Genomic DNA, 24,427 nt, shown 5'->3' on the forward strand with positions numbered 1-24,427 from the left:
ATATCAATACCAATGTGTTCCAAGTTAAAACAACTAACCAGAGCTTTGCAGTTGCACCACCCCGATTGTTCTTTCACAAAATGTACTGTAAAAACACCAGACATGCATAGTTTTCCTCAGTGGTACAGCCAACTATCACTAGGTGTAGCACTTTGCAGGTTTTAGCCAAGGAAACACAGTTTGCCATGAGCTTTGGCTGTGACAGGCCACATGGATTCTTCCTGGACATTTTTCTGTGTCTCAGGGCAAAGAATGAAAACTACATCAAAGAAAAGAACAATCCCAAGAAGCAGATCATAGGCCCTGGAATAGAAGGCATTCAAAATACTTTGCTGGATCATGGCTTCAAACATGTATGAACCCTTTATACCCTTTATGATCCATATAGTCTTACTGTAAAGAACAGAAAAATGTTCTCACAACCCTGCACATCTGCGTTATTACATGTGGTACTGGCAGCTGCAGCTGGGTCTGCAGGACTTAGGGTTTTTGTGTGTCTTTGCTTCAATTTTTAAATGAAAAAAGTGGTTTAATCTTTATCCAGCTATTCCTCAAACCAGAAAGAGACAGGAAAAAGCCAGTGCTGCAGTGTCCCTAAGGTCCACAACACTCCAATCCAAAATATTATGGAATGTCCTTTTATTTTGGTGCATTATGAGTTAGGAAATAACAAATGGAAAGGAGTGAGAGGTTTTTATGTGTCTGTAAGACTTGTTTCTGCTTCTGTTACCCATTGTTTCCATCTGGACTATCTAGATTGCTCACTAAGATGTTGGCATTGAGGGGCATCCTGCATTTATGCAATTCTCAGCTGCAGATTATTAATTGGCAAGGCTTTGACTTAGAGAAAACTAGATGGGTTTGCAGCTGATGCCAAGAAGATTATGCGAACTTGTACAGATTCTCTGTACCTCGGAAAGAACACAACATACACTGAAGACAGTAAGTTATACAACTTCCCCCTATTAAAAGAGCTATTCCTGCGTGCATTTTCAAAAAGTCCTCCATGAAGATAAAAGGCATTATCCTTGTTTCCTCCACTTCGACCTTTTTGCTGCAATTCCCACTTAATCTTCCACTGATGTTCCTATTTCATTATTAAAAGAAGCCCACCCAGAGGAATACCTGAGGGAAAAAGTTCTCTATTTTTCAGTGTGCTGAGTCATGTAGAGTATTTCCTTTCCCAAATTTAAAATTCAGTTGGCTAATTACTTTCTTCTTTTGCTACCACTAATGAACATTACAGTGGTCGTAGACAGCCCAGTGTAATAGATATTCCTATATTAGCAGTATAGTGATCTTTGACAACCCAGATTTTGAGTAGCATTTAATACACATAATACCTTACAGATCCAGAGCTAAGAGACCGTGCTCTATAGGTACAGCCTACTGCTTTAGCCTTGTTTCCTAATCTAAGTACCTTTTCTTTCTTATCCCTCACCCATTCAGTAACTCTTGTTTTAACTGACTGACCACACAGAACTCTAAAAGATAAAATATACTTCTGCAAGTTTTGTGAACATAAAGAACCATTAAGATAGAACATGTCTCTGAGGGTTGTGATGGAAGGAAAGCACACCCTGCAGCACACCTAGTGTTATTCAGTATCAGAGAAATGCCAAGAGGGAGCAGGAGACAACACAAATGTCTCCATATCGGGAAAGTAAATAATTCCAAGTTTACAGCCATCCATGAGACAGGAATCTGCAAGGCGACAGGTTTTGCCAGTTCTGGTGCTCTCAGAACTATTCATTTCATCGAGAGAGGTCAGCTCAAAAACCAAACCAGACAATTAAAGAGCATGGCTGCACAATTAGCATATATTTCAAACTGCCAAATGTGTTTTTACATTAAAAGAAAGAGTGAATAACTCTCCAAACTAGGACATACATCTTGAGGAACACTGAATGATGCAGGGTTCTGTAATTAAACAAATTTTTAGTTAAAATAGCAAAGTAGCTGCAAATTTGCTAGAATGGGGTTACATGGGGGCTCAGCTTACTTGTTTTTACAAGCCAGTGCTTGTAGCTTCACTGAGTTTTGTCTGATGAGACACTGCATCTAAAGAACCCATGAAGGGTAGTAGCTTATGAGGTATGTTAAAAACAATTTTCCTGCTCCAGCAAATACATTCTTGTGTGTATTTAAGTGTCTGTTGCTAGTCAGGGAAAGAGCCACTTGGTATGATTCATCCATCATCATGTTCACTGCTCTATTCAGCTCTCCTTGAAACTGGAAAGCTTTTATTTACCTATTATGAAGCTTTATGGATTCATCTGCAACACAGCACTTTGGGGAAGTCTACTTTGTGAACAGATTTTTTTCAGATTAATTCTTATCTCCTTACTTGCACATGCCTGCCCTATTAATGGTGACACAATACCACTAAGAGATATGAAAACCACAGCCTTCCCGTACCCTTACACAGAGTGAGAGTTGAACTCAGATTCCCCAAACCACAAAGCAGTTTGTGGTCTCCTGAAAAGCAATTTAAAGCAGCAAACAAAGGGTCTGACCTCACTTACACACATTGTTTAGGACTCAAGCCCATACCAAGGGGCCATAACAGCAATTCAGTGGAGCTGGCAGCACACTCAGCACACTGTGTAAGACTCGTAGCCCAGTGCCAAGAGCGCCTCTGTTCTACTCCTGCACAGCCTCTGACTCTCTGGGTGGCCTCATGCCCTACTCTACAAACAATTCCCAGCACAGCACATCATTATGGGAAGCCCTCCTGACTCCAGCAGCACCAGTGGAAGCCACATATGAATGGGGACTTGAACTTAGAGCTCAACTACCTGACGCTTCATCTTTGTGCTAAGCAAAGAAGGAACAAGAGATTAGAGTAATTTACCTCTGCACTATGTGATTGCAATTTTATCTGTCTCCAGTACAAGTCAAGGCCTTGCAGGAGCCTCAGAACATGTATTTTGCTCCCCAAAACCACAAGAGAAACATGAAGCCAGTGATTTAATCCTTTCCATTTAGGATGACTTAGCAGCAGCCAATAAATCACACAAAAGCTTGTAATGTTACCACATTCCTCCCTTTAAAACACAATCAAAAAAAGCCAGGCTTATACTAGCACATCTTCCCTCTCTCTCACTTAACCTGAAATTATTGTGTATTACTTTACCAGCTCACACCAGCTGCTGATAAAGTCACCAGTTTTCAGTTGCTTGCTAAGGGTGCACTAATGAAAATTCTTTGGTGATCTGGAAGGTTATCTGTATCTGTCTTCTACCAAGCTCCTTGCTGTTTGAGGGATGGACAGCATCAGCTTTCAGCAATATACGACAAAAAATGAAGGAATAAAAATTATGTTTCAAGTCCCAAAGCTGCCCATTGACAGACCCCACAATTCAAATAAAGACACCTACATATGTAGAGATTAGCAACCAGTAGTGAAAAGCTAGAGCAAAAGTATCTCTTATGAACATGACACATGATTTTTGAAGGCTTACACTGTATTGAAGTAAATTAGCACACATTACCAGGTAAGATATACAAATAGATGGGAGTGTTTCCAAGAGCATGGCCTTCAGGACTCATTTCCCAAAGAGGTCTATCATCTACTAGGGGACAATTGCATCCTGCATGCACCTGGGCATGCAATCAAGTGACAGGGACAGGTTCCTGCAATATGGCCCTCAAAGGGCTCCTCTGAGCAGGAATGGCTGCATCTGTCCAAACCACTGCATTTCTGTCATTGGCCTAACAACACAGGAGAGACCAAGAGCCAGTGTGTTAACAGTGCTTCACACCATGAGAGACACTGCACACACGCAGAGTTTACACAGGGATGCACAGGAAAGTGATGCAATGAAAAACAAACCACAGGAGAACAAAATTTAAAAAATGTCCTAAAATGTGCATTTTATTTCATATCATTATACAATGTTTACATACAGATATACTTAAGACTGCTCAAAGAAAGTGTGAAAAAAGTGAGGCAAATATCAGCTTAAAAATTCCTCCCCTACCCCAAATCCCCACAAATAAAATACATTTTAACACAATCTCTTCCAAATTAATGTTTTGTCCTGAATTTATTGAATCTTTCAACATGAAAAATACAATCAAATGAAAACTCAAGGTGAAATGCTGACCTACACTTATGTATTGAGTTGCAAGAATACAATTTAAAACCTTCAGAAGCCTTCACTTTTCTCCATTGCTTATGTATCTTCATTTTACTGAATTAGAAGGCACAGAAAGTCCAAATTCTCACAGATCAGTCAAGTTCTGATAAAAATAAATTACTGTGCTGGACAACTCCTGATGGACAACTTGTCTGATATCAAACAAAAGACTTCAAGTAGAACTTTTTGTTCAAAATAGCACCATTTCCACCTGATCCCTTTTGAACAAGAATCATTCTTCTTGCGTAAAAACTGTAGTTGGCACTTCAGGTGGAACGCTTTCTGCCACAGCCAGGATTCTTGAAACACTAAGCAAATGGAATTGCTGAACTCTCTACAAAGTGTAGGTAACATTTTTGTTGGGAAATGGCACGTTTAAACCATAATGTAATGTTGCTTAACCCGCATATGGCTTGCCCATTTTGGTGTTTCCCTGACCCCTGCTCGATAATTTAGCAGATGTTCTGGTGACTGTGGTGAAACTAAAATAAAGACATGTTTATGGGGCTTCACGGCAAGCAGGTGTAAAAATAATAAAACAAATAGCGTGGTTGCTGCTAAGAAGGTTTTCACATGTTGTTTAACTCCAGTAAAGTTTGATCCAGCATCTGATGCATACTAAGGTTTTCTTCTTTGGCATGCGCCACTTTCTCTGTTGTGGGATTAGAAAATTAAAACATGAATAGCAGTTCTTTGGAGGCACTGATTGTCAGAACATGAAGGCATGCAATCATCATTTCTCTCAGAGGGTTTAGAAAGTTAAGAAACATGCATGCTTATAAATACCAGTGTTTCCAGACAACCCAACTAGAGATAATTCCAAATTAATAAAACAGCAAGTTTAGAACTGTTTACAGCTGCATTTGTTAAGAAAATGCACTGCCAACAGAGACACAATGTTCTGGAAGCTCTTTGCTTATAGGTATGTGAGATAGTAAGTGGCTTTTATTTTCTTTTTTTGTTTAAGTAGGCAAGAAAGAAAATAAGTTCTTCGCAGACACATAATTAAAAGTTTCATAGAATTAAACACTAAGAACAAAAAATTTAAAACTATTACAGTTTTCAGTGAAGTGACCTTTAAGAAATTTATTTCTTCTAGAAAATAAATAAACTCAAAGTTAGTAGCCTTCAGTTGCATGCACTTAGGACAATCACTTAACACACATAGTTGATACAATAAATGAGCATAATGTTCTGGTGCTGCATCCTACTGGGATCCAATAATAATAACTGCATACTATGCAAGCATACCTTTGAACTGATTTGGGATTGTCAGATGGAGCTCCCATTCTTTTTTTTTTTTTTAATGTTAAATACAAGCCAAGTTCATATTAAGGCAAAATTATCACATCAAAGTCTCCAGAAAAAACAGCTGTAAGTAACCTTTAAGTTGGTTTTGAAATACAGAAATACAAATTCTCGGAAATATTTTTATCTCACTGTGGTAAAACCTAAGGCCCAATTCATGTTGTCAGATAAACTGAGTGCCTTTCTGCAATACAGGCTGTTACTTTCTGGATATTGTCACTGAAATGCTGAAGCTCTTTACTATTAGTGAAAAGAAGCCACTGCACAGCAGAAGAGCTTAATTCTCCCCCAAAATAGGTGAGCAGACACATAATGAAAAGCCTCATCCAGAGGAAGCATTTCTGCATTTTCCCCAAGAGAAACTGAGAATTTCTTTCATTAATTTACCACAAAATCAACAGCTAAAAAAAAAATTTTAAAAAACAATTCATAAGTTTCTTGCTTATTTCTACATTTACTGATTCATTCTTAAAGGAAATTTGGAAGAAGGTGTTTTCAAACAGGTTAACAATATAGTCACACTAAAGTTTAATCCTCATTCAATGCCAGCTTTAGTTCATTAGTTAGGCGACTGTTTTGCTCAAGTTGCTGGTAGAGTTGGTCTGTACAGGCAGCAAGCAGGTTAGAAGGGAAAAAAGAGGCAGAATGAAGACAGATTAGACAGAGAAAACAGTTAAGTAAGAGTTAATAAAGAAACTGGTCACATGACAGACAGTTCAGTAACATAGAAACATTTTACCTCTGTTTCTAGAACTCTACTAAATTAAATAGCTACTCCAAGGAACAGCTATTATACAGTATCAAGAACTGGCTAAGAATCCTGTTGTGGGGAACAGTGAGACACAAACTGGAATAGAAATGGAAGAACTGCAGCTATATTCCTAGAAGTACTAAGTCTTGCTTTAGTGTTCTGTACAATATATGAAAGATTTGTTTTATGAGTGCCATTTTTCTTTGCAAACTATTTAAAGCGTGGTGGAATTTCATCTGCCAGTAGAGAGAAAGCAATTGCACCACAGTCAGCATAAATAACAGCAGGAGAGAAGTAAGTTGGCAACTACCACCAGGTCTGACTCAGCCCATACTCCTTTCCTAGGAAATCTGATGGGCCGAAGGTTAATTTTGATAGGAAAATATACTTGTGTTACTGGAATCAACTCATTTAATACCTTCAAACTGCCAAGTTTTACTTCATAAGAAAACAGACTCACATTTGGTGAAAATGAAAAGGAAGAATGAACACCTTGTTCAAAAACAGCAAACAGAGAGGACAATTCATGTTGAAACAGAACAGCACAGCCATGTTGTGACAGTATGTTTAGTGAGAGTTGCTCTGCAGACTGAAAAAAAATGTTCCACAATGGCTTTTGACTATTTTGTGTTCTCAAATTGTCGATATCATTCTCAATAGCCTAACTGCACTCCTGACCTCTTGGTCCCAGATGATTCCCCAACAAGAAATGACTGTTTCTGATTCCTTTTCACAAGCTGACTAACAGCTTCCACAGGAATCCTCTTCCCCTGCAGGCACTGGACACAGCAAAGGCAAAACTGGGCAGTGAGCTGGTCTAGAGGACATGTTTGTATGGTGAGCAACTCCTCCCAGCTTCCTCCCTAACCCAAACTCCCACAGCCAGCTCAGTAAAGCCAGGGCACATTTCACAGCTCTGATCCTGCACCAGTAACAAAAGGATCTTGTCCCTCTTATCATGATAATGTTATATACTTATATATATGTATATATATCTGTGTGTGTGTGTAAAAAAACCATCAAAACCTTTGAGTAACTAAAATTTCACTGTGTCTGGCAAAACATATATAACTATTATTCAAAAATGAATCACGTGAACTTACACTTACCCTCCTCACAGAAATCCCCTCTCTGACCGAGGCAGAGATTTACAGTATTTCTCAACTTCCAAAACAACGAAATCCTGCAGTAAAGCAGGGAAAGCACTTCCCAAGTGTACAGTGAGCCCCTGATTCCCCATGGCCACGTGTCCATCTGCTCCAGAAGCACTGTAGGAGCTCCAGCAGCTGAGCAGGGAGTTCTGGCTTCCCTGCAGAGCCAGCAAAGCTGGCCCAGAGCCAGCCCAGTACTCCTGGGAAGAAGCCTCAGGCACAAAAACAGCCAGACGTAGCAGGAACAATACCACAACTTGAGGATGACAAGAGTGCTGAACCACACTGGAGCAGGGAACCACAACAGCTCCCTGGAGTGAAGATCAGTACAGCAGGACTAGCTGGGAATTCTGCATGCAGCTGCCTGGGAATCTACATTGCACTGCTCATTTCCAGTACTCTGTTCAGCAATCTGTCATCCTTCAGTGCAGAGATCATCATGTATGACTGACACAAAAGGCAAAATTTTAATACTGATGTTTAAAATCACTATGTTAAAAATTGACAGGTTTCTACAATGGATTTTGGGGTTTTTTTTTGCTTACTTTTCTTAAGAAACACCAGTATTGCAAGGAATTGACTGGATAAAATGCTCAGGTAAAACAATGAACCAAAACACAATAGATTAAGAAGTTGGAGTCGCTGTAGTGCAATTTACTCCGGCTCCGATGACAAGTTACAGTTGACCACAGTGCCCCTAATTCCTGCATTTGTGAAGGTATCAGCCTCAGTCATTTTACAAATGCTCAACCCATTATATTTGGTTAACTTTGATGTATCACATTCTATTTGGCAACCCTTCACACACAGCCACTTACTGTACGTCAGTTGAGGAGCAGTAAGTTACTGAACTTTATTACTTGAATTATCTGTGATTGCTGATATATATCCTGTATTTGGGCTTCTCTCCCCCAGCCAGCAACATTAAGATGTGTCATAGCTAGAAAACTGGGAAATGCCAAAATAATCCAAGGATGGCAGGCCAGGAAAGGAACACATCCATTTGCAAGCCTTATTTGGAAAACAATTTTTGAGGAGGGAAGAAAATCTAGCTTAGACTGCGCTGTTTTAGGAACTTTAGCAATATATAGTTATGGCATCACCAGAAATCAGTCTGGTTTTCACTTTCATGTGAACTAGAAAAGAACTTTATTAGCTAGGAAGTAAATTAAGTTAAAATAAGGCAATAAACTCCCAAGTTGCAAATAACAATACAAAAAAAGCACAAGATGTCAGTATTTAATGCCTCATCCTTAATTAGACAGTGACAAATCAGCTGAAACCTGAAACCTATGATGTTCCGCTCTGGAGCAGAGTAATTTCATTAATAGTATAATCATGAGAATTTTCCTACTCCAGCTTTGAAATATTTCTCATGAGTCTGCAATTCAAACTCAGAAGTCTGAACTAAGCACAAGTGGAAAGCTACTGAAACCTCCCCAATGAACTTCCAATATTATCATTCCTCTCAAGAAAAACACATGGTAAAAACCCCAAAATGTTAGCAAGCATCATCTTTGCTGAATAACTGAGGTGTGAAAGAGGGAAAACTTTTTTGCAAGACATTTCAAGGATTATTTCTGGGTGAAAAAAAGAATTTAAGGTTTTTGATGTTGCCTCTTTAAATCTGTCTCAAATACATAAGCTGATGAACAAACACATTAAAATAAAGATAAGAAGTCTTCAGCATAAAGCTGGGAAAAGATTTCAGGCTTTAAAATAAAAAATCTGGTTACATCAAGGGTGTAACTTCTCTCTCAGCCAGGCTCCCACGACCAAGTGACCCCAAGGAAGTAATGTCCTTGCAAATTTTGTCCTAACAATAACAACTGGAAAAATTCCTATTACATCTATTTGTCAGTTTATCTGCAGTAGAGCTTGAGAAAAACTAAGATAATAACTGGTCAGTTTTCACACCATCCCCACACACTGCACTCACTGGCTTGGCACTGTCAACATTCAGGCAAAAGTGTTTTCAGCCAAAATACGAAAAAAACAAAAAAAATTAAATCCCTAATGGCATAAAAGCGCAAATTCTATAAACTTAAATAGTTTTTTAAATAAGTAAAAGGCAAAGGAATAGCGAAAGGAATACAGCTCAGATATTTATTTTACATTGAGAAATGTAGTTTTTCTGTACAGCAGAGCACAAACAGAGCATGTTCTGAGACAGGTTATAGAGCAAGAGTCAACTAAGCTAGAAGACAGGACAATGAACCCATGAAACATCCAAAGCTTGGAAAGATGTTTTATCCAACGCGATGAAGATGTCTTTGGAGAACTGAAGCAAAGAAAATTATCTGCATGAAAAGAAAAAGTGAGATAAGGCAAAAAATGAAAAAAAGTGCAGTAAAGACTTCCAAAAAAGCAGCAATGGCACAGCAAAGTCCAGCATGCTGAGATGACTATGCTAGAGAAGCAGCACAACATGCTGGGACTGGAATGATACAGTCATGTCCTCATGTACCAGTAGAGTACAATTTTAAGTCTGTTTTTCACTTGGAAATATCCTGAATTGAAGAAATATTGTAATCTCTCTATACAGAGGAGGAAAAAAGAAATCCATTTGCTTGACAAGCCACTGAGCAAAACTGTATGTTGGGAAGGAATTTAAAAACAAAATAATCAAAGCACACAAAGCAGGCAACATTAGACCTTTACTAAAATGTTGGTAGAGAGAAGGAGGAAAGTAATGAACAGACATGGGGACAAAAAAACATTAAGAAAAAAACATGAATGCACACAAAATTTGTTTTAAGCTCTAAGCAAGCTTTATATCTTGTTGAAAGCATGTCTGGGCTTCCAAAAGGAAATGCTGGGACTAAACATTGCACTTCTGAAGCACTTGAGAACCACAGCTCTTCCCCTCTCCCGTGTCAGCTGCAGCGTTCATGCATGGGAAGGTGGAGGTAGCACAGCTGACCTCTGTTCAGAGTCCATGGAACAAGAGTCAGTTTGTGTCAAACACTGCAGTGATGAGTCACACAGCTGCTGACTCTCCTACTTTCCTGCCACTCTTTATTTTTCTCCTTATGATTAAAGTTGGTATTACCGAATTTTGGTGTATACAAATAAAATTACTACTGCTATCCAGAAAATATGCAGAAGCAACCTACAATTCAATTGTTGCCTTCATGGGTTTAAAAGACAAGGTACTTTAAATCCATTTCCACACATGTAATTCAGTGGCAACAGCTGAAATTTTCAGAGCAGTTATGGAAATTTAGATAAACATTCTCTACTGTCATCAATAGAGAATACAACTAAATATAAATTTCTCTGACATTTTTGCAGGAACTTTGCCAGAACAAAAACTGCGACAGCAGGCAAAGGAATACACTCTGAATGCAACACATACCACAGCAATTTTCTTTGGTAAAACAAACATGATGGGCCTGGTAGATAATGTTTGAACAGAGGTGAACTGGAAGGATAAACAGAGCTACAAACAAAGGGCAACCACAAGACATAAGGATGGCAGACACAGAATCAAAGAGTAACCACAAGCTTACAAAATCACCATGAGTATTTACCAGGCTTGGCACAACACTCACCCACACTTTGCCAGGGTAAAGCAATTGTTCATGGTATTTTGTACACCTATTCTCTCTAAAGGAAAGCATCTCCCACTACACAGGGAGCATCATTTCACAAGGCCGGTACTGCGCAATCAGTGAGGGCAGGGAAGCAGGAGCAGGCACAAGCTGGGAAGACATTTACATGGAAGTCATATCATTGAGAGCGTGGTCCAGCTCCTCACTGATGGCTTTGTACTTCAGTTTCTGAGCATACAGCTCATCTAATGTTGCCCCAGGGAAGGCAGAGGTGTGCAAGGAAATGGAGCAGGATCATGGGATGGAAGGTGAAGGTGGTGGCATGGGGATACCATCCAGAAGCCATAGGAAAGGGAAGAGTGCACAGAAAGAAGTGTCGTGACAGACAAAATGAAACAAAATTAGAGAAGAATAAAAGAAAGAAAATAGTGAACAGTTCTATGCAACAAGTTCATTAACTGCATTGCCAATGGGTCAACCTGTGATATACAGAAAACCAAGAAAAGAAAGAGTAAAAGAGAAGCAAAAATCCGTGTTTCACTGCCCTGGATTTTTGTTTTAATGCTGTATTGTTTTAATTGGGAGGGGACATGGGAGCTAGGGAGAAAAGATCCAAAAATGGGGCTCCAGGAGGATGTTACCATTTTCAACCACTTTTTTTTTTTTTTAAACCTACTCTGGTTTGCGTGATATCCAACTCAGTTTACAGCAATCTTTTTTATTCCTTCTAAACACTTATCTTTCTTCTCTGCTTCCTTCCTGAGTCAGAAATCATAAATTTTCAGCAGCTACTTAGGAATTTAATCACCTTCATGTAGAATACAGCCTGCAATGCCACACAATTTAGCTTCTTCAAATCCTACACTTGGTGTAATGCATCTAAATAGCAAACTCCATATAACTTCAAATTACAAAGTCTTACTGAATTATTTTCTCCAGAGGCAGGAAGCACATTCTACATTCTACTACTTTGCTGCAGTTCTGATAGATTTATCAAAATGTTACAAACAAAGCCTCAAGTTAACTAAGGTGTCCTGATTATGTATACAGTCTATTAGCTTTATCCAATTACTGGTCTATGCCACAAAATGTCTGTCCCAACCCACACTTATCACAGTAATAAATTAGGTTAGCTTGTTATATTCCTAACTACTGAAAACATAATGCAACTCTTCATCAGATTTTTTACTAAGATGGTAATAATACCTGTCATCTGATCATTTACCCTGTAAATATATATCCAAATAGAAGAGTATAAAGCAAAAAAATTGAAGGAGTCTTAATAACATAAAAGATAAAAGAAAAAGTAACAAGCAAGAGCAAAACACTGTTCACCTTAAGTTGTCAATACATTTCATTTGGAAAATATTTTCTATTCTTTAGGCAGACCCATTTATATAAGTGGGACAAGTCAGCCCAAAAAACAACACAAACCCCCACACAAGTGAAGAGTAAGAGATATGCATTTCCACAGTAAATAGAAAAACAGCTCCTCATACCTTCTAGGTCATCAATGCTCTTCTCCAGCTTGGTTACTGACCTCTCAGCAAACTCGGCACGGGTCTCAGCCTGAAGTCAGGACAAACACAGACTACTTTAGGAAACACACACACACACATAGTACTTAGGAGTAGAGGAGAAATAATTCAAATAAGGAAAAGAGTACAGTGAGTGGAGGCAAATAATAAGGCTAATATAAACTAATTTCTGATGGAGATATTTAACATTAAACTGTTTCCAAAAATGGTATGTTCATCCTTACAGCATCAATAGTGTTTATACAAAAAGAATCAAAGGTGCATTGGAATATATGTTGCAAAGAACAGCTCTGATTTTACCTCCTTCAGTTTGTCAGTCAGAACTTTAATCTCCTCTTCATACTTATCTTCTTTCTGTGAGTACTGTAATTAGAAAGAGGATCACTGGTATTAGATGGGTATTCTAAATATACCAAAAAAACCCTCACATTTGAAAGTCTTGTGAATAGATTAGCTGTACACAAGAAATTGTTAGAGGTAAAACAAAATTAATTCCACTTGGAAGGCTGTGGTAATGTGGTTTATTAACAAGAGTCAAAACTTCCCTTGAGTTGCATTCCAGTGCAATATGGTGGGAACTTTGAGAAGAAATTAGTACTACAGTTTTAAAGAGGAATGTCGTTTGGAGAAATTTAATGTTAGTACACAATGCCATTTTGAGGGACACTCTATAATTAACCCTTAATCCTGTCAAGAGTACTCAACAGAACATGTGGCCAAATAGTACTGACGTATTTGGAACTACAAGATATGCTATGTTCCAACAGGAGCCAAATATGAATTGAGTAGTAAATCCAAATGTCTCTATTGACAACAGCCCTGAAGAAATGCTGCATAGTGATCAGCATACAAAGAAAACCCACAGGCCAGATGACAATGTAAGGGGTACATTCTCACATAAGTCTCTAGCCTACCTTCTCAGCCTGAGCCTCCAGCGACTTCAGGTTGTTGGTCACAGTTTTCAATTCCTCTTCAAGCTCAGCACATTTGCTGTTATTTTGGAGGGAAGGCAGGAAAGAGTAGGATGGAAGATTCAGTCAAGCAAAAGAAACAGGAGGAAATAGGGGGAAAAGACAGAGAAAAATGAAAACAATTACAGGGTAAAAGAATGGCCTCAAAAGCAGCTGATCCATCACAGATTGAAAGCAACTTTTTGTGATGCTGAATACCAGTTCAAGTGCACATTAAGACAATGACCAGACAGAAATTTATCTACAGCTCTTGGCTTACACAAACATTTACAGAGCTTTCACACGTGAGACAGTTCAGCTTCTTTTGGCTGCATAGGAGATCAGTTTTAAAGATTTAAAAAAAAAATAAAAAAATCAATGAATAAACAAAAAAAAGAGACCAAAGAAAACCATCAAAGCAAGATGCCAAGAGAGTAAAGAGCATAGCAAGGACTTATTACTACTGAGTGAGCTAACCTGCTACAGAAGCTGAAATACTTGGGTTGCAGTTAAAACTGTTTATTAGTATCAGTACCTTGTCCTCTGCAGCCATTAATGCTTTCAAGGTTTGATCCATTATTCTTAACTGTTCTTCCAGCTGTCGGACTTGGCTGTTAGTGAACACATGAAATGCACAAAAGCCATTCACAAAATCAGTGTGCAGGTACAGCATGCAGTGACAAAACACGCACACACACACGCAGGAACACATTTACTTTGGCACTGACCATATATCTCAACAACTTCAGTTAATGAGCAAAACATAGCTTTGAGCTGAACACACAACGTGCTGCTGTTTCATGCAGTGATAGCTCTCTTCTAGCACCTCACATACATCTCAGAGCAGTTCCACCCTTACCTTTCTGATAGCTCAGCACGCTCCTCAGCACGCTCCAGGTCACTCTCAATGATCACCAGCTTACGAGCCACCTACAAGGACAGGCAAGGGACAATCAGGGATGCTATGCTGCTGCACTACACAGCACCTGTTTCTAGAACCTAAAAAGCAGGGGGCCAGGCCTCTTCATTTTTTGGTCAACACGTGAGTTTTGATTATGTGGTATCTTCATTATTCATTTGAGACTTAGTTATCTGACATTTTTCAAGACCTCCCTTTCATTCACCAAAAGGCAACTAAAAAATATTTCTATCCCTAACAGCTTAGGGAATTCTCTTAAATATTTTAAGAGTGAAAGATCTAAGCACAGATCTCCTGTCACCTTGTCCCTTGAGGTATCCGAGTGCCTAATTTTCCCTTCATAGCTCTGAAGAGTGACATTTGTGATCTTTTGAACTTAAAAGGCAAAAGAGAAAAACAAAAATTACAGGTCCAGCCTAATGGGCTTTAGAAAGAGAAGACCTGCACTCAAGAACTGACCTCTTCATACTTGCGGTCAGCCTCTTCAGCAATGTGCTTAGCCTCTTTAAGCTGGATCTCCTGGATTTCCATCTTCTCTTCATCCTTCTGGGCTCTGTTTTCAATGACCTTCATTCCTCTGAAAAACACAAGAAACAGGAAATGCAAAGTTCAGGGCTTGCCAGTTTATCTCCAGCTCTACTATTTGTGGTATGTGATTTTCAGTCAGTTGTATGCAGGTGAATGAAGCACATCAGACAGTTGAGTCTTCACACCATAGATTTAGTCCTCTGAACTTACATTCAGAAGTTCAAGGAACAAAATATGTCTTAAGAAGGAAGAAAAAGTGTGATTTATTTAGCTCTTACTGTAGTTCAGCTGTGGAATTCTTTCTCATTTTAAATTGCAGGAAAAACTCTTCTTACAGAATGGCAAACAAAGGGTGCTGCTTCTAAAGACCTAATAGGACTGAAAACATCTGTGCTTTTACACTCATCAACAGCATGTTACAACCCTTGCAGGACTGACAAGAATCATGACTATGGGCCAGACTCCCCTGGGTTTTGCCATGTCAGAGCCCTAGAAGCTCTCTTCTCTCTAAAAGCAAAATTTAAATCCTTCATAATGAGAACCACCATGTGTTGCACGTGTCAGATCCAAAATTACCTTAAATGTTTTAAAACACACTGTGAGTTTCTGGTACATTTCTTTTCAACAGACTGCATCCTTAGTAACACAGAAATACACATGTAGAATGTGTATTCTTTCATAATAAAAGGTTCTATCACAGGTATAAAATACAATTGGAAGAAGAGAGAAGATCCTCCAAAGTCACAAATCTCGACTTCCTAACTTACATTACAGACTTCTGGAAACCTGAAGGAATTATCAGTCTCTTTCCTTTGCTCACCTTCATGTACCAATCTTATCAACAGGAGAACCAAAGCCTCTTCCTGCACTCTGCTATTCTACAGGTGAGATTTTCTACCCACAATGAAAACAAGAATCACCCAACAGTACGAGAGTATCACAAGGAGTTGTCATCTAATATGAGAAGTCTGTGCTGGGCCAAGCAGTTTTCCCAGGATGTGATGACCTACCACATCTAAACCTATTCTTCACAACTGAAAAAGAATCCAAACCCAGATATTTTGGCTATTTCTACAGGCAAGCTGTAACTGAAGTCCATGTACACAAAGGAAGAGCAGATTACACATGTTCAGAGACCTAGGAGTGGTTTAATTTATTTCCCTAACCCACACCCTGGCAATTATGATCTTTGTCATAAGGGTAACAATCCATTCAGGCGTGGCTTCACCCACCTTTCACTCTCATCTGCAGCCTTCTCAGCCTCCTCCAGCTTCTGCAGGGCAGTAGCCAAGCGCTCCTGAGCACGATCCAGCTCTTCCTCAACCAGCTGGATGCGTCTGTTCAGAGAAGCTACTTCACTCTCAGCCTAAGCACAGGAAGAACAGAAATTAATTCATCATAAGGCACACATCTTCCCTTGTGAAAGGTCACCCCATTACCTGCTAGTGCCATTTAACAGCACTTCTGTAATTTTTGACTTCATCCACTAAAAAGTCCATACACAGAGATGTACATGATTGAACTGTGAAGTTATTGCTTAACAGAGGAAAAAAGTGATTAATGCTTGCTTTCAATGAAGCACATCAAGGACTGTACAACTGGTACTAGTAAGAACTGCATGGGAAGAATTATGCATCATTATCCAAATATTTTCAGTTATTATATTTGTAGACATTAACTACAGATCTTCCCTTTTTAAAATCAAATGAACACAAACTAATTACTCAATTATTTTGTTACCCCAATTCCTTTATTTATGACCTTTCACCATATTTTGTAAGAGCTGTCCTGACATTTCCTTGAATTCTGTAAGAAGGGCTCAATAAACATGTGATAACACACCTGGATCAGCATATGCAATGAGACAGCTGACACAGAGGGAGTATGAGAACATTTAAGAAGTGCCCAAATACCCAGAAGTTTTGTTTATAGGCAAGCTGTGCAAGAGTTGACAAAAAAGTCACCAGCAAGGGCTCTGGTACAGGCAGCAATCCCTTAAAACATTTTTTTTCTCCCATAGTTCCATCTTCAATCTTCCCCTAAATTTGCCTTTCTTGAATTACCTGTTCACTTAACCTTCTGTACAACACTTGCAACTCATCTGCCTCTTATCATTACAAGCTATTACATGTTACAGCCTCAAACCTGCACTTGCTTAAGCTGCACAGTTCTAAAACAGCCTTCCTGTGGTAACCTCATCATTAAAGTTACTTTCTTTCAAAACTATATTAATCACAACATATATATAAAAGGGTAACTATTCCAAAAAGTCAATTACTTCAGAGAGTAACACTTAATTAGTACTGAAAACTAACATACATGATATGTATTTGCTATACGTGAGCAAGTACACATCCAAAATTCCTATGATGTCTAGTTGAGGGGAGAACCAACCCTTGGCAAAAGTAGATACCAAAAGTATCACTTCGGTACTTCTCCTTCTCGAACTAGAGGTAACTGGATGCAATTGTCCACAGCAAAGATTTTGTTGTACATAACACAAGAAAGAATAACTTACAGGTCAGACAAGTAAAACAACCCTTGACATAAAAGTAAGGATGTCCAGCTACAATGACTGAAATTAACACATAAACAGGGAATAATTATATCTTTGAACATTAATATGCATTGGTAATGAACACATAGAACCAGGAGGAGAAGAGACTTCACTGTTAGAGATCTGCATTAATCTAAATATAAAACATTTAGCTATCAAAAGCATTTAGCTGTAAGCATGCAGCGTACTGCATTCAAAACCTGTGGTTTTGGACTTATGGCTTTAAAACAGTAAGAATTTGAACTTCCACATTTAGGAAAGAAAATGACCTGCCATAAAAGCTACCCTAGGGAAATTTGTTAAGTTAATCATTATCATGTCAAGACTCGTCATCATGATAAGAGCATAAAATGTGCTTCAAAAACACAGGGTGACTAAAGTTCAAGTTTTCACTTCCTGCTCCAGTAACTCACTAAGGATTTACCAACCAGCCTTATATGGCCCCAGTTATTCTACTGCAGAGCAGGACTTCTCTCCTTATATGGCAAGGAAGGAAAAAGCCCCAGTGACATTCAGGGCACTCCCACTGCTACCATGCAAACATAACCTGTGTTTCTGCTGTGGCACTTACACACCACATATTTTTACAGTGAGTGATGACATGGATAAGTTACCACTGCGTGTTAATTATCACTATTATAAGGGAGATTCAGTTTTCCAGAAGAAGGAAAAAAAATGTGTTTTGAAAAAGTAATTACCAACAGCCCCTTGAAATGTATGTACTCAAAACAGAAGATTCTCTTTTAAGGGAATCTGCTAATCGCAGCCTTGAAGCTCTTAACAATCTGGTTTAACAATCAAAAGCTGGAGGCTGTGCTATATTTTGGCCACAGCTGTAGATTTTTGTTGTTTGCATATCTGTACCTCGCACAGGAAGAAAAAAAAAATCTTCATGTAACAAACCCAGCTGGTCACATGCCTTACATAAAAGGCATTACACTGAGAGAAGGGGCAGATTCACACCTCAGCTCACTTGCTGCAGTGCTCTCAAAGCCTCCCTCCTCCTCAAGCATGCAGAAATGCTGCTGCAACAATAAAACCCCTCACCTGCAGCCAGCACTGTAGAAAAAGTACATGTCTACATGTGCCCGGGAATTCAGTTTTCAGCCTTTATTCACTCCAGCACTGACCCCTCCACACAAAAATTTAAATACCATGTAAACATACTCTGCAGAATACCACATCATCCACATAAACCAACTCCAGGGAAGAGACAAACATTAACCTGTAGCTGAACTCTTGAGGGAAGACTTCACCAGAAGGCTGTAATCACTCCTCCAGCACTATTCCTTCTGCCACAAAAGTTAACAGCAAAGCTTCCCTTTTCAATATAAATTCCTTATTATTCAGAATAGTACCTGTTACTAAAAGTAGGAATATTTGTATCCTTTAGTCCACAAAACTTAGAAAACAGGTACAAGGTTTTTTTAAAACCAGAAACCCTTATGAAATGACTTATGGCTCTTCACTGAAAAAACGGGTATGCCAACTGACCTGCAAGAATGCAATAGTTAAACAAGCACAAGTAGCCATATTTTGCTCCATAAGGAAGTTCACCTGCAAGTAATCGGGAGGCTCTTCCTTTGAACTCACTGCAGAATCTGCAGAAGAATCTGCAGAAAGGCCCATAGTATAAGGGAATCAAATAATCACCACTTTTTCTATTGTAATAAACTACACAAGAGCTTTGCTCTTTTGCTTTGTTTTTTATGCAACCACTGAAGACACTGAAACTGCCTCAAAGAACACTACACATTTTACAGCAGGAAACATTAAGCTACAGCTGCTAGAACTCCCAAAGGTCAATGATAAGACAAAGAAAAGCCCTATCAGTTGTTTTTTGGGGCTTTTTTTTTTTTTGTTATTTCCACCCATAATTACATCTCTCCTAGGTAAGCCTATGCTGCTCACACCTGATCTTGGCCTCAAACCAAGCCGACTGTTCCTTTCCCCTTCTGGCGAGCAGCTCTGATGAACACACACTACAGACACACAGCGACTGGGACTGCACGCTCACCCAGACGAGGTGATGTCAGGTACCGCGGGCCATCTCAGGTTTAGTCTCGCGTACTTCCCAAGTGACGCCACGCTCTTCCCACAGATGAGCTCATCTGGATGGGATACGAGAACTAGACCTTGTGGGGGGAAAACCCCATAAAACCTCGCTCATAGCCTAATACAAAACAAGTAATCTCAAGCATCTGGCCTAAGTTCAACCTCATCCAAGCTCGGGGTTTTGCTGTCGGCTAGCACACCTAGTGCTGTCTCCCTGCGCACCGCATCTGGGCCCGGCCCACGCAGCTCTCGGGCTCCGAGCCGGGGAACGCAGCACTGCGGGCGGACCCCACGGCCGGCTCGGGAGCGGCCGCCAGGTAACAACTCTGTTGTCGGACACGGCGGCGAAGGAAGCGGCCTCCCATTCCGCCGGCCGGAGAAGCACGCGGGGCAGCCGCGGCCCGGGACCCGCGCCCCCCAGCCCCCGGGCCCGAGCCGGGCCGAGGGGCGGCCGTACCTCCTCCCGCAACGCCCGCTCCTGGTCCACCTCCCGCTGCAGGCGTCCCGCCCGCTCCTCAGCGGCGTCTGCCTGCTCCTGCAGGCTGCGAATCTTCCTGCGAACGGCCTCGAGCGAGCTCATCGCCGCCATGCCCGCGCCCAGCCCAGCCCTCACCGCCTCCCTCAGCCCGCCGCAGCCCCGGAAGTCCCCCCGCGCCTCAGCGCTCCGGGGCGGGGCTGCCGGGACCGGGCCGGGAGCGGGGCGGGGATGGAGGATGGTCTAGCCGTCCTGAGGATGGGCCGCTCCTGACCGGGGATGGGCCGATCGAGGCTGGGCCGGTCGCGGCTGGGGACGGGCCGCTCCTGCCGGCAGCGCGGCCGTGCCCGGTGGATGTGCCGGGGCAGCAGCGCCGCCTCGCGGCACAGCACGCCAGGTCCCGCGGACCGGACCGGACCGGACCGGACCGGACCCGGGGTCAATACCCACCTTTCCCCCCGCAAACGGCCCCCATAGGAGCGTCTTCAAATGACATCGAACGACCCGCCAGATGCTGCTGCACCCGGCCTGGCTCCTGAGACACGGGGAGGGGAGACGGGGCTGCAGCTGCCCCCTCTCGGGTGGGGTGGCTCCGGGGATGTGCCCGGTTTTTGGGACACGAGTCATACCGGACAGGTAAGATTTTCTCGTCCCAGTGAAAGGCGTGTCCATCCCAGCGAGCCGACACTCCCTCCCTGACTCTGCCCTTTCCCTAAGGCTTGGAACTATCCAAACTGATAAGGCAAATACTGGGTCAACTACCATGCCCTAAATATAGTCTGCATTGCCAAAAAATTAAATACGTCCCTAAACTGTCAGACATATTCCATGCATACAAATAAATAAGGCGTTTACCTCGATGAAAACAAGTCAGACACTCTCCCACCCTCCACCTGAGGGAAGACTACAAATAAAATGGCCTTCAACTAACTTCCAAATGCTGTTTGCCAGCAGGGGAAGGCGGCACGGGGAACAGTTAGCAAGATCCTTAGTTTCAGAACAGGCATCTAGTAGCATTTCTCCTGCCTTTATCCTAGGCAAGCTATTTCCAAATAGTCTGCATATTTTTCCATATAAGGAATATCTCCCCTGAATCTATATGTGGTTCCTTTGAACAAGCTAAATAAATGTCCTGCTAGGAAGCTGCCTCTCCTATGGCAGCCATGCACAGAGCAGACATGTGATCCACATTATACACTGGTCCCTGTCCCCTGTTCCTTTGAACACTTCTGTTTGTTAAGTTCCTGGGTCCTCTTTCAAAGATATATAACTTTATCGCCATACTGAAGCTAAATCTTTTTAAAAAATCCTTTATTCTTTTTAGAAGTAAAATAAGATAAAACCATGTTGCCTTTCATGCAAAGTTGTTGTTTGTAACAGTTCTGTTTCTGGAAGTATCCTTCCTCCCCCTGAAATACTTTGCTTTCTTTCTTTGTGGCAAGTCCTTTTCATGATGGCTTTGAGGCTGACTTTTAAGCTGAGCTATAGGAAAAGGAGGGTCATTGCTTTGGAAGTACTGTAGTTTCATACAATCCTGTAATTTAGACCTGAGATTTACTCAAGGAGAACTGAATTGTCCAACAGCAGCAATAGAGACCAGGACCTTAACTGCACAGAAAATACACTCTTATGGTTCCACACATGTGATCCATTAAATGCATGTCAGGGACAGACAGGTGGGTGGGATGAGGGCCTGGGAGAGGCACAAGCTCTTGACTTATTACCATATAAAGTGCTGAGCTATATATATCTCCCAGCTTGCTCCCAGGATCCCTGTCCTCTGAACTGCAAAACTAGCAAGTCTCATCTTCCGGACAATTTTCCATCACCCAAGACTGAACTTTGACAAGTGAAGCAGTTCCACTGATTTCCAAGAAAAGAACAGAAAAAAAAAAAAAGCAGGAGAGGACCTTTTATCTCAGGGACCAGTGAGCTAAACCAATATCTACCAGCAATTCTAACACATGCATGCCTAGGAACAGCTCTCTTGAAAACAGAACTAGCAGCCCTTGCTCTTCTGGATCTCCCTTACCTATACCTACTCACTATTAACTCTTTGTTAGCTTTTGTTCCACTGTCAAGACAAGGTTGTTCCAGCCTGAGCCATTTTACCCATGACCTGAATAGATAAATCACCATTTCTTTACTTTCATATCTAGAGTGGCAAGTACACATGAAAAGCACATATCAAGTGAGCAGCAACCCAGTCAGATGCCTCTGATAGTGTGCAAACCCCATGCAGGGAGGCAGTGCTGTGTTTCCCACCTCTCTGTCCAGGAGGTGCTTGGACCCCGCCTTCAGCAAAGCTTTGCAGTGCTGCTGAGTAGGAGTCCAGGCTGTCCTGAGCCCAGGGAGTGTGTGGTTTGTCTATCAGGCTTTTGGTGAAAGGGATGGGGGTAACTTACATCTGTGGCCTTTTTGTCAGCCAGTTCCAACTTTTCCTGTGCATCTTTAAGGGACTCGGAGTATTTGTCCAGCTCATCCTCAGTGGCCTTCAGCTTCTTTTGTAGAGCCACCAGCTCATCCTCCAGCTGTGATATGGGTGGAAAGTGGTGGAGAGGGGAGGGAGGGCAGGAAAAGGTGCAGCAGGCAGCGTGATCGTGCAAAGGGAGAGGTGTGAGTGCAGAAGAGACAGAAAAGGACAGACAGACAGAGAAAGAAAGAAGGAGAGACAGTTAGATCCTCTTTGCTTGCAGCAAGGGCACGATACCTTGGCAGCATTCTCCTCTGCGGAGAGGAGGCTGTCCTCAGACTTGTGTAGCTCTTCCAGCACTTGGTCCCTTGAATCCTCCGTGACACGCAATTGCTTTTCCAATTGCACAATGTCATCCTCTAACTAGGTGCACAAGAGGAAATATAACATACAAATATGTTTTTCCCTTGGCTTAGAAAGCTGTGAAATTTATATATAAATCACTCTCCTTTTCTCCCTCCTCCTTCAGGATCTCCCAGAACCGTGCAAATAACGTGTCCCCTCCCCAAACTGAATAAAGCCCCAGGTGTAAATGAAGGGGACTGGAAAAGGACAAAAAAGTGGGGCATGCACCCAGAGAAGGGCGGGAGGGCAGCTGGAATTGGACACATCTGCTGAGTGATGCTGGAGTGGGCGAACACAGCTTTAACTGTCCTCTGCCAAATCGCTGCACATCTGTCCAGGGCTACCCAGGTGTTCTGGGCAGCCTCTCTAAGCGCTCTGTTCCCCTGTGACAAAGGCACAGAGGTCATGCAGTTGTCCCAGGGCCCTGCTCTCCAGCTGAAATGGTGGGGACGGGGGAAGGTCCTCCTGCCGCGCCCCCAGGAACCTCCAGCCGGCGGCTGCCAGGCTGAAGCTCTGCCTTAGGGAAAGTTCAACCAGTTCTGCAGGGGCGCGGGGGTGGGATATAACAAAGTAAAGTGAGAGGGGAAGAAGAGGGGAGGAGGAAAAAAAAAAAAAAAAAGAGTATAGTCTGGAAAGATTTGCGCCCCGGCACTGGCTGCGCCCGGGCCCTCGGTGCAGACCTGTTTGCTTCTCTCCTCCGCAGCCTTCTTGTCCGCTTCGGCTTGCTCGGCTCTGTCCAAGGCGTTCTCCTTGTCCAGCTTCAGCATCTGCATCTTCTTCTTGATGGCATCCATGGTGGCGGTGGGCTAGGGCGCGTCCCCGCGTGAACTGCTTCCGAAAGAAAAGCTTGAAAAGTTGCGGGACAGCCCCGAGTCCGGACGCAGGCCCCGGGGGAGCGGCGCTGCCGGCGGCGGGGTTGATCCGTGCGGGACGGGGCGCCGGCCGAATGCAAGCGGCGGGCAGGGAGCGCCTCACAGATATGTACTTTCCCAGGGGGCTGACTGCATTCCTCAAGATATCCAATACTTTTTTGGAAAGGGCTTTTTTTTTTTTTTCCCCCTCCCTCCTTCCCTCCCTTCCTCCCTCCCTCCTCTTTTCGTCCCTACCCCTTTCCCTCTCTCACTGCCCCCCGGCTTTTTTTGGGAGGCACAGCCTTCCCATTCGCTGCCGCCTGCCATTTGACCGCAGATATGACTATATATGGGATGCGATGAGCGAGGTAAGGCGGGGGAGCAATTGGTTCCCATTTCCAAATAGGCAGAACGGGACATTTCGCTGCTACTCTTGGGAGGGAGGGAGAAAAAAAAAAAAAAAAAAAAGGCAGCAAGCCGCAGCGGGCAGGGCGTCCCGGTGACAGCAGTCCCGTGCTGGAGCCGTCCCCACCCGTGGAAATCAATCTGTTCTACAGCAGGAGGGTGGCGGAGCCGATGGCATCAGGCGGCAGGGGAACGCTGGGCTTCGAGGCACGGGGCCTGCAGGACGGGTAGTAAGGGGTTAATCGCATGCACGTACGGAATGACTGAGGTCGGAGACAGCCCCGGCAGCCGGAGGACAGGAGGAGGGGGCAGCTCTACCCAACAGCCCGGCTGCAGCAATGTAGGCGGCGGGGCGCTGCACCGGCCCGTACAGCGCCGAGCACCAAGCCCAGACTTTGCGGCGAGAGCCGGGCAGGGCTGGGCTC

The 24,427-nt window shown here is 42.3% G+C and overlaps 1 protein-coding gene across 27 annotated transcripts; it reads right to left on the reverse strand.

Annotated features, from left to right (window-relative positions):
• Positions 1 to 3,856: 3,856 nt before the first annotated feature.
• On the reverse strand, positions 3,857 to 24,141 carry TPM1 (tropomyosin 1). 27 transcript variants are annotated; one of them, XM_062501657.1, is made up of 10 exons: positions 23,427 to 24,141; positions 22,334 to 22,459; positions 16,074 to 16,207; positions 14,773 to 14,890; positions 14,254 to 14,324; positions 13,930 to 14,005; positions 12,745 to 12,807; positions 12,406 to 12,475; positions 11,073 to 11,151; positions 3,857 to 4,794 (listed from the first exon to the last, which is right to left on the reverse strand). In XM_062501657.1, exons 1-10 carry the CDS (start codon positions 23,538 to 23,540, stop codon positions 4,761 to 4,763), a joined length of 885 nt encoding a protein of 294 aa, XP_062357641.1. In that variant the 5' UTR covers positions 23,541 to 24,141; the 3' UTR covers positions 3,857 to 4,760. The 27 variants fall into 27 exon arrangements, with proteins under 27 accessions (XP_062357641.1, XP_062357620.1, XP_062357631.1 ...); XM_062501636.1 differs by lacking the exons at positions 11,073 to 11,151; positions 13,930 to 14,005 and adding exons at positions 13,359 to 13,434; positions 22,639 to 22,764; XM_062501638.1 differs by lacking the exons at positions 3,857 to 4,794; positions 13,930 to 14,005 and adding exons at positions 13,359 to 13,434; positions 22,639 to 22,764 and having other exon boundaries at positions 11,069 to 11,151.
• Positions 24,142 to 24,427: the final 286 nt, after the last annotated feature.

Source organism: Cinclus cinclus, chromosome 13 (assembly GCF_963662255.1).
Source record: "Cinclus cinclus chromosome 13, bCinCin1.1, whole genome shotgun sequence".
Classification (NCBI taxonomy): Eukaryota; Metazoa; Chordata; class Aves; order Passeriformes; family Cinclidae; genus Cinclus; species Cinclus cinclus.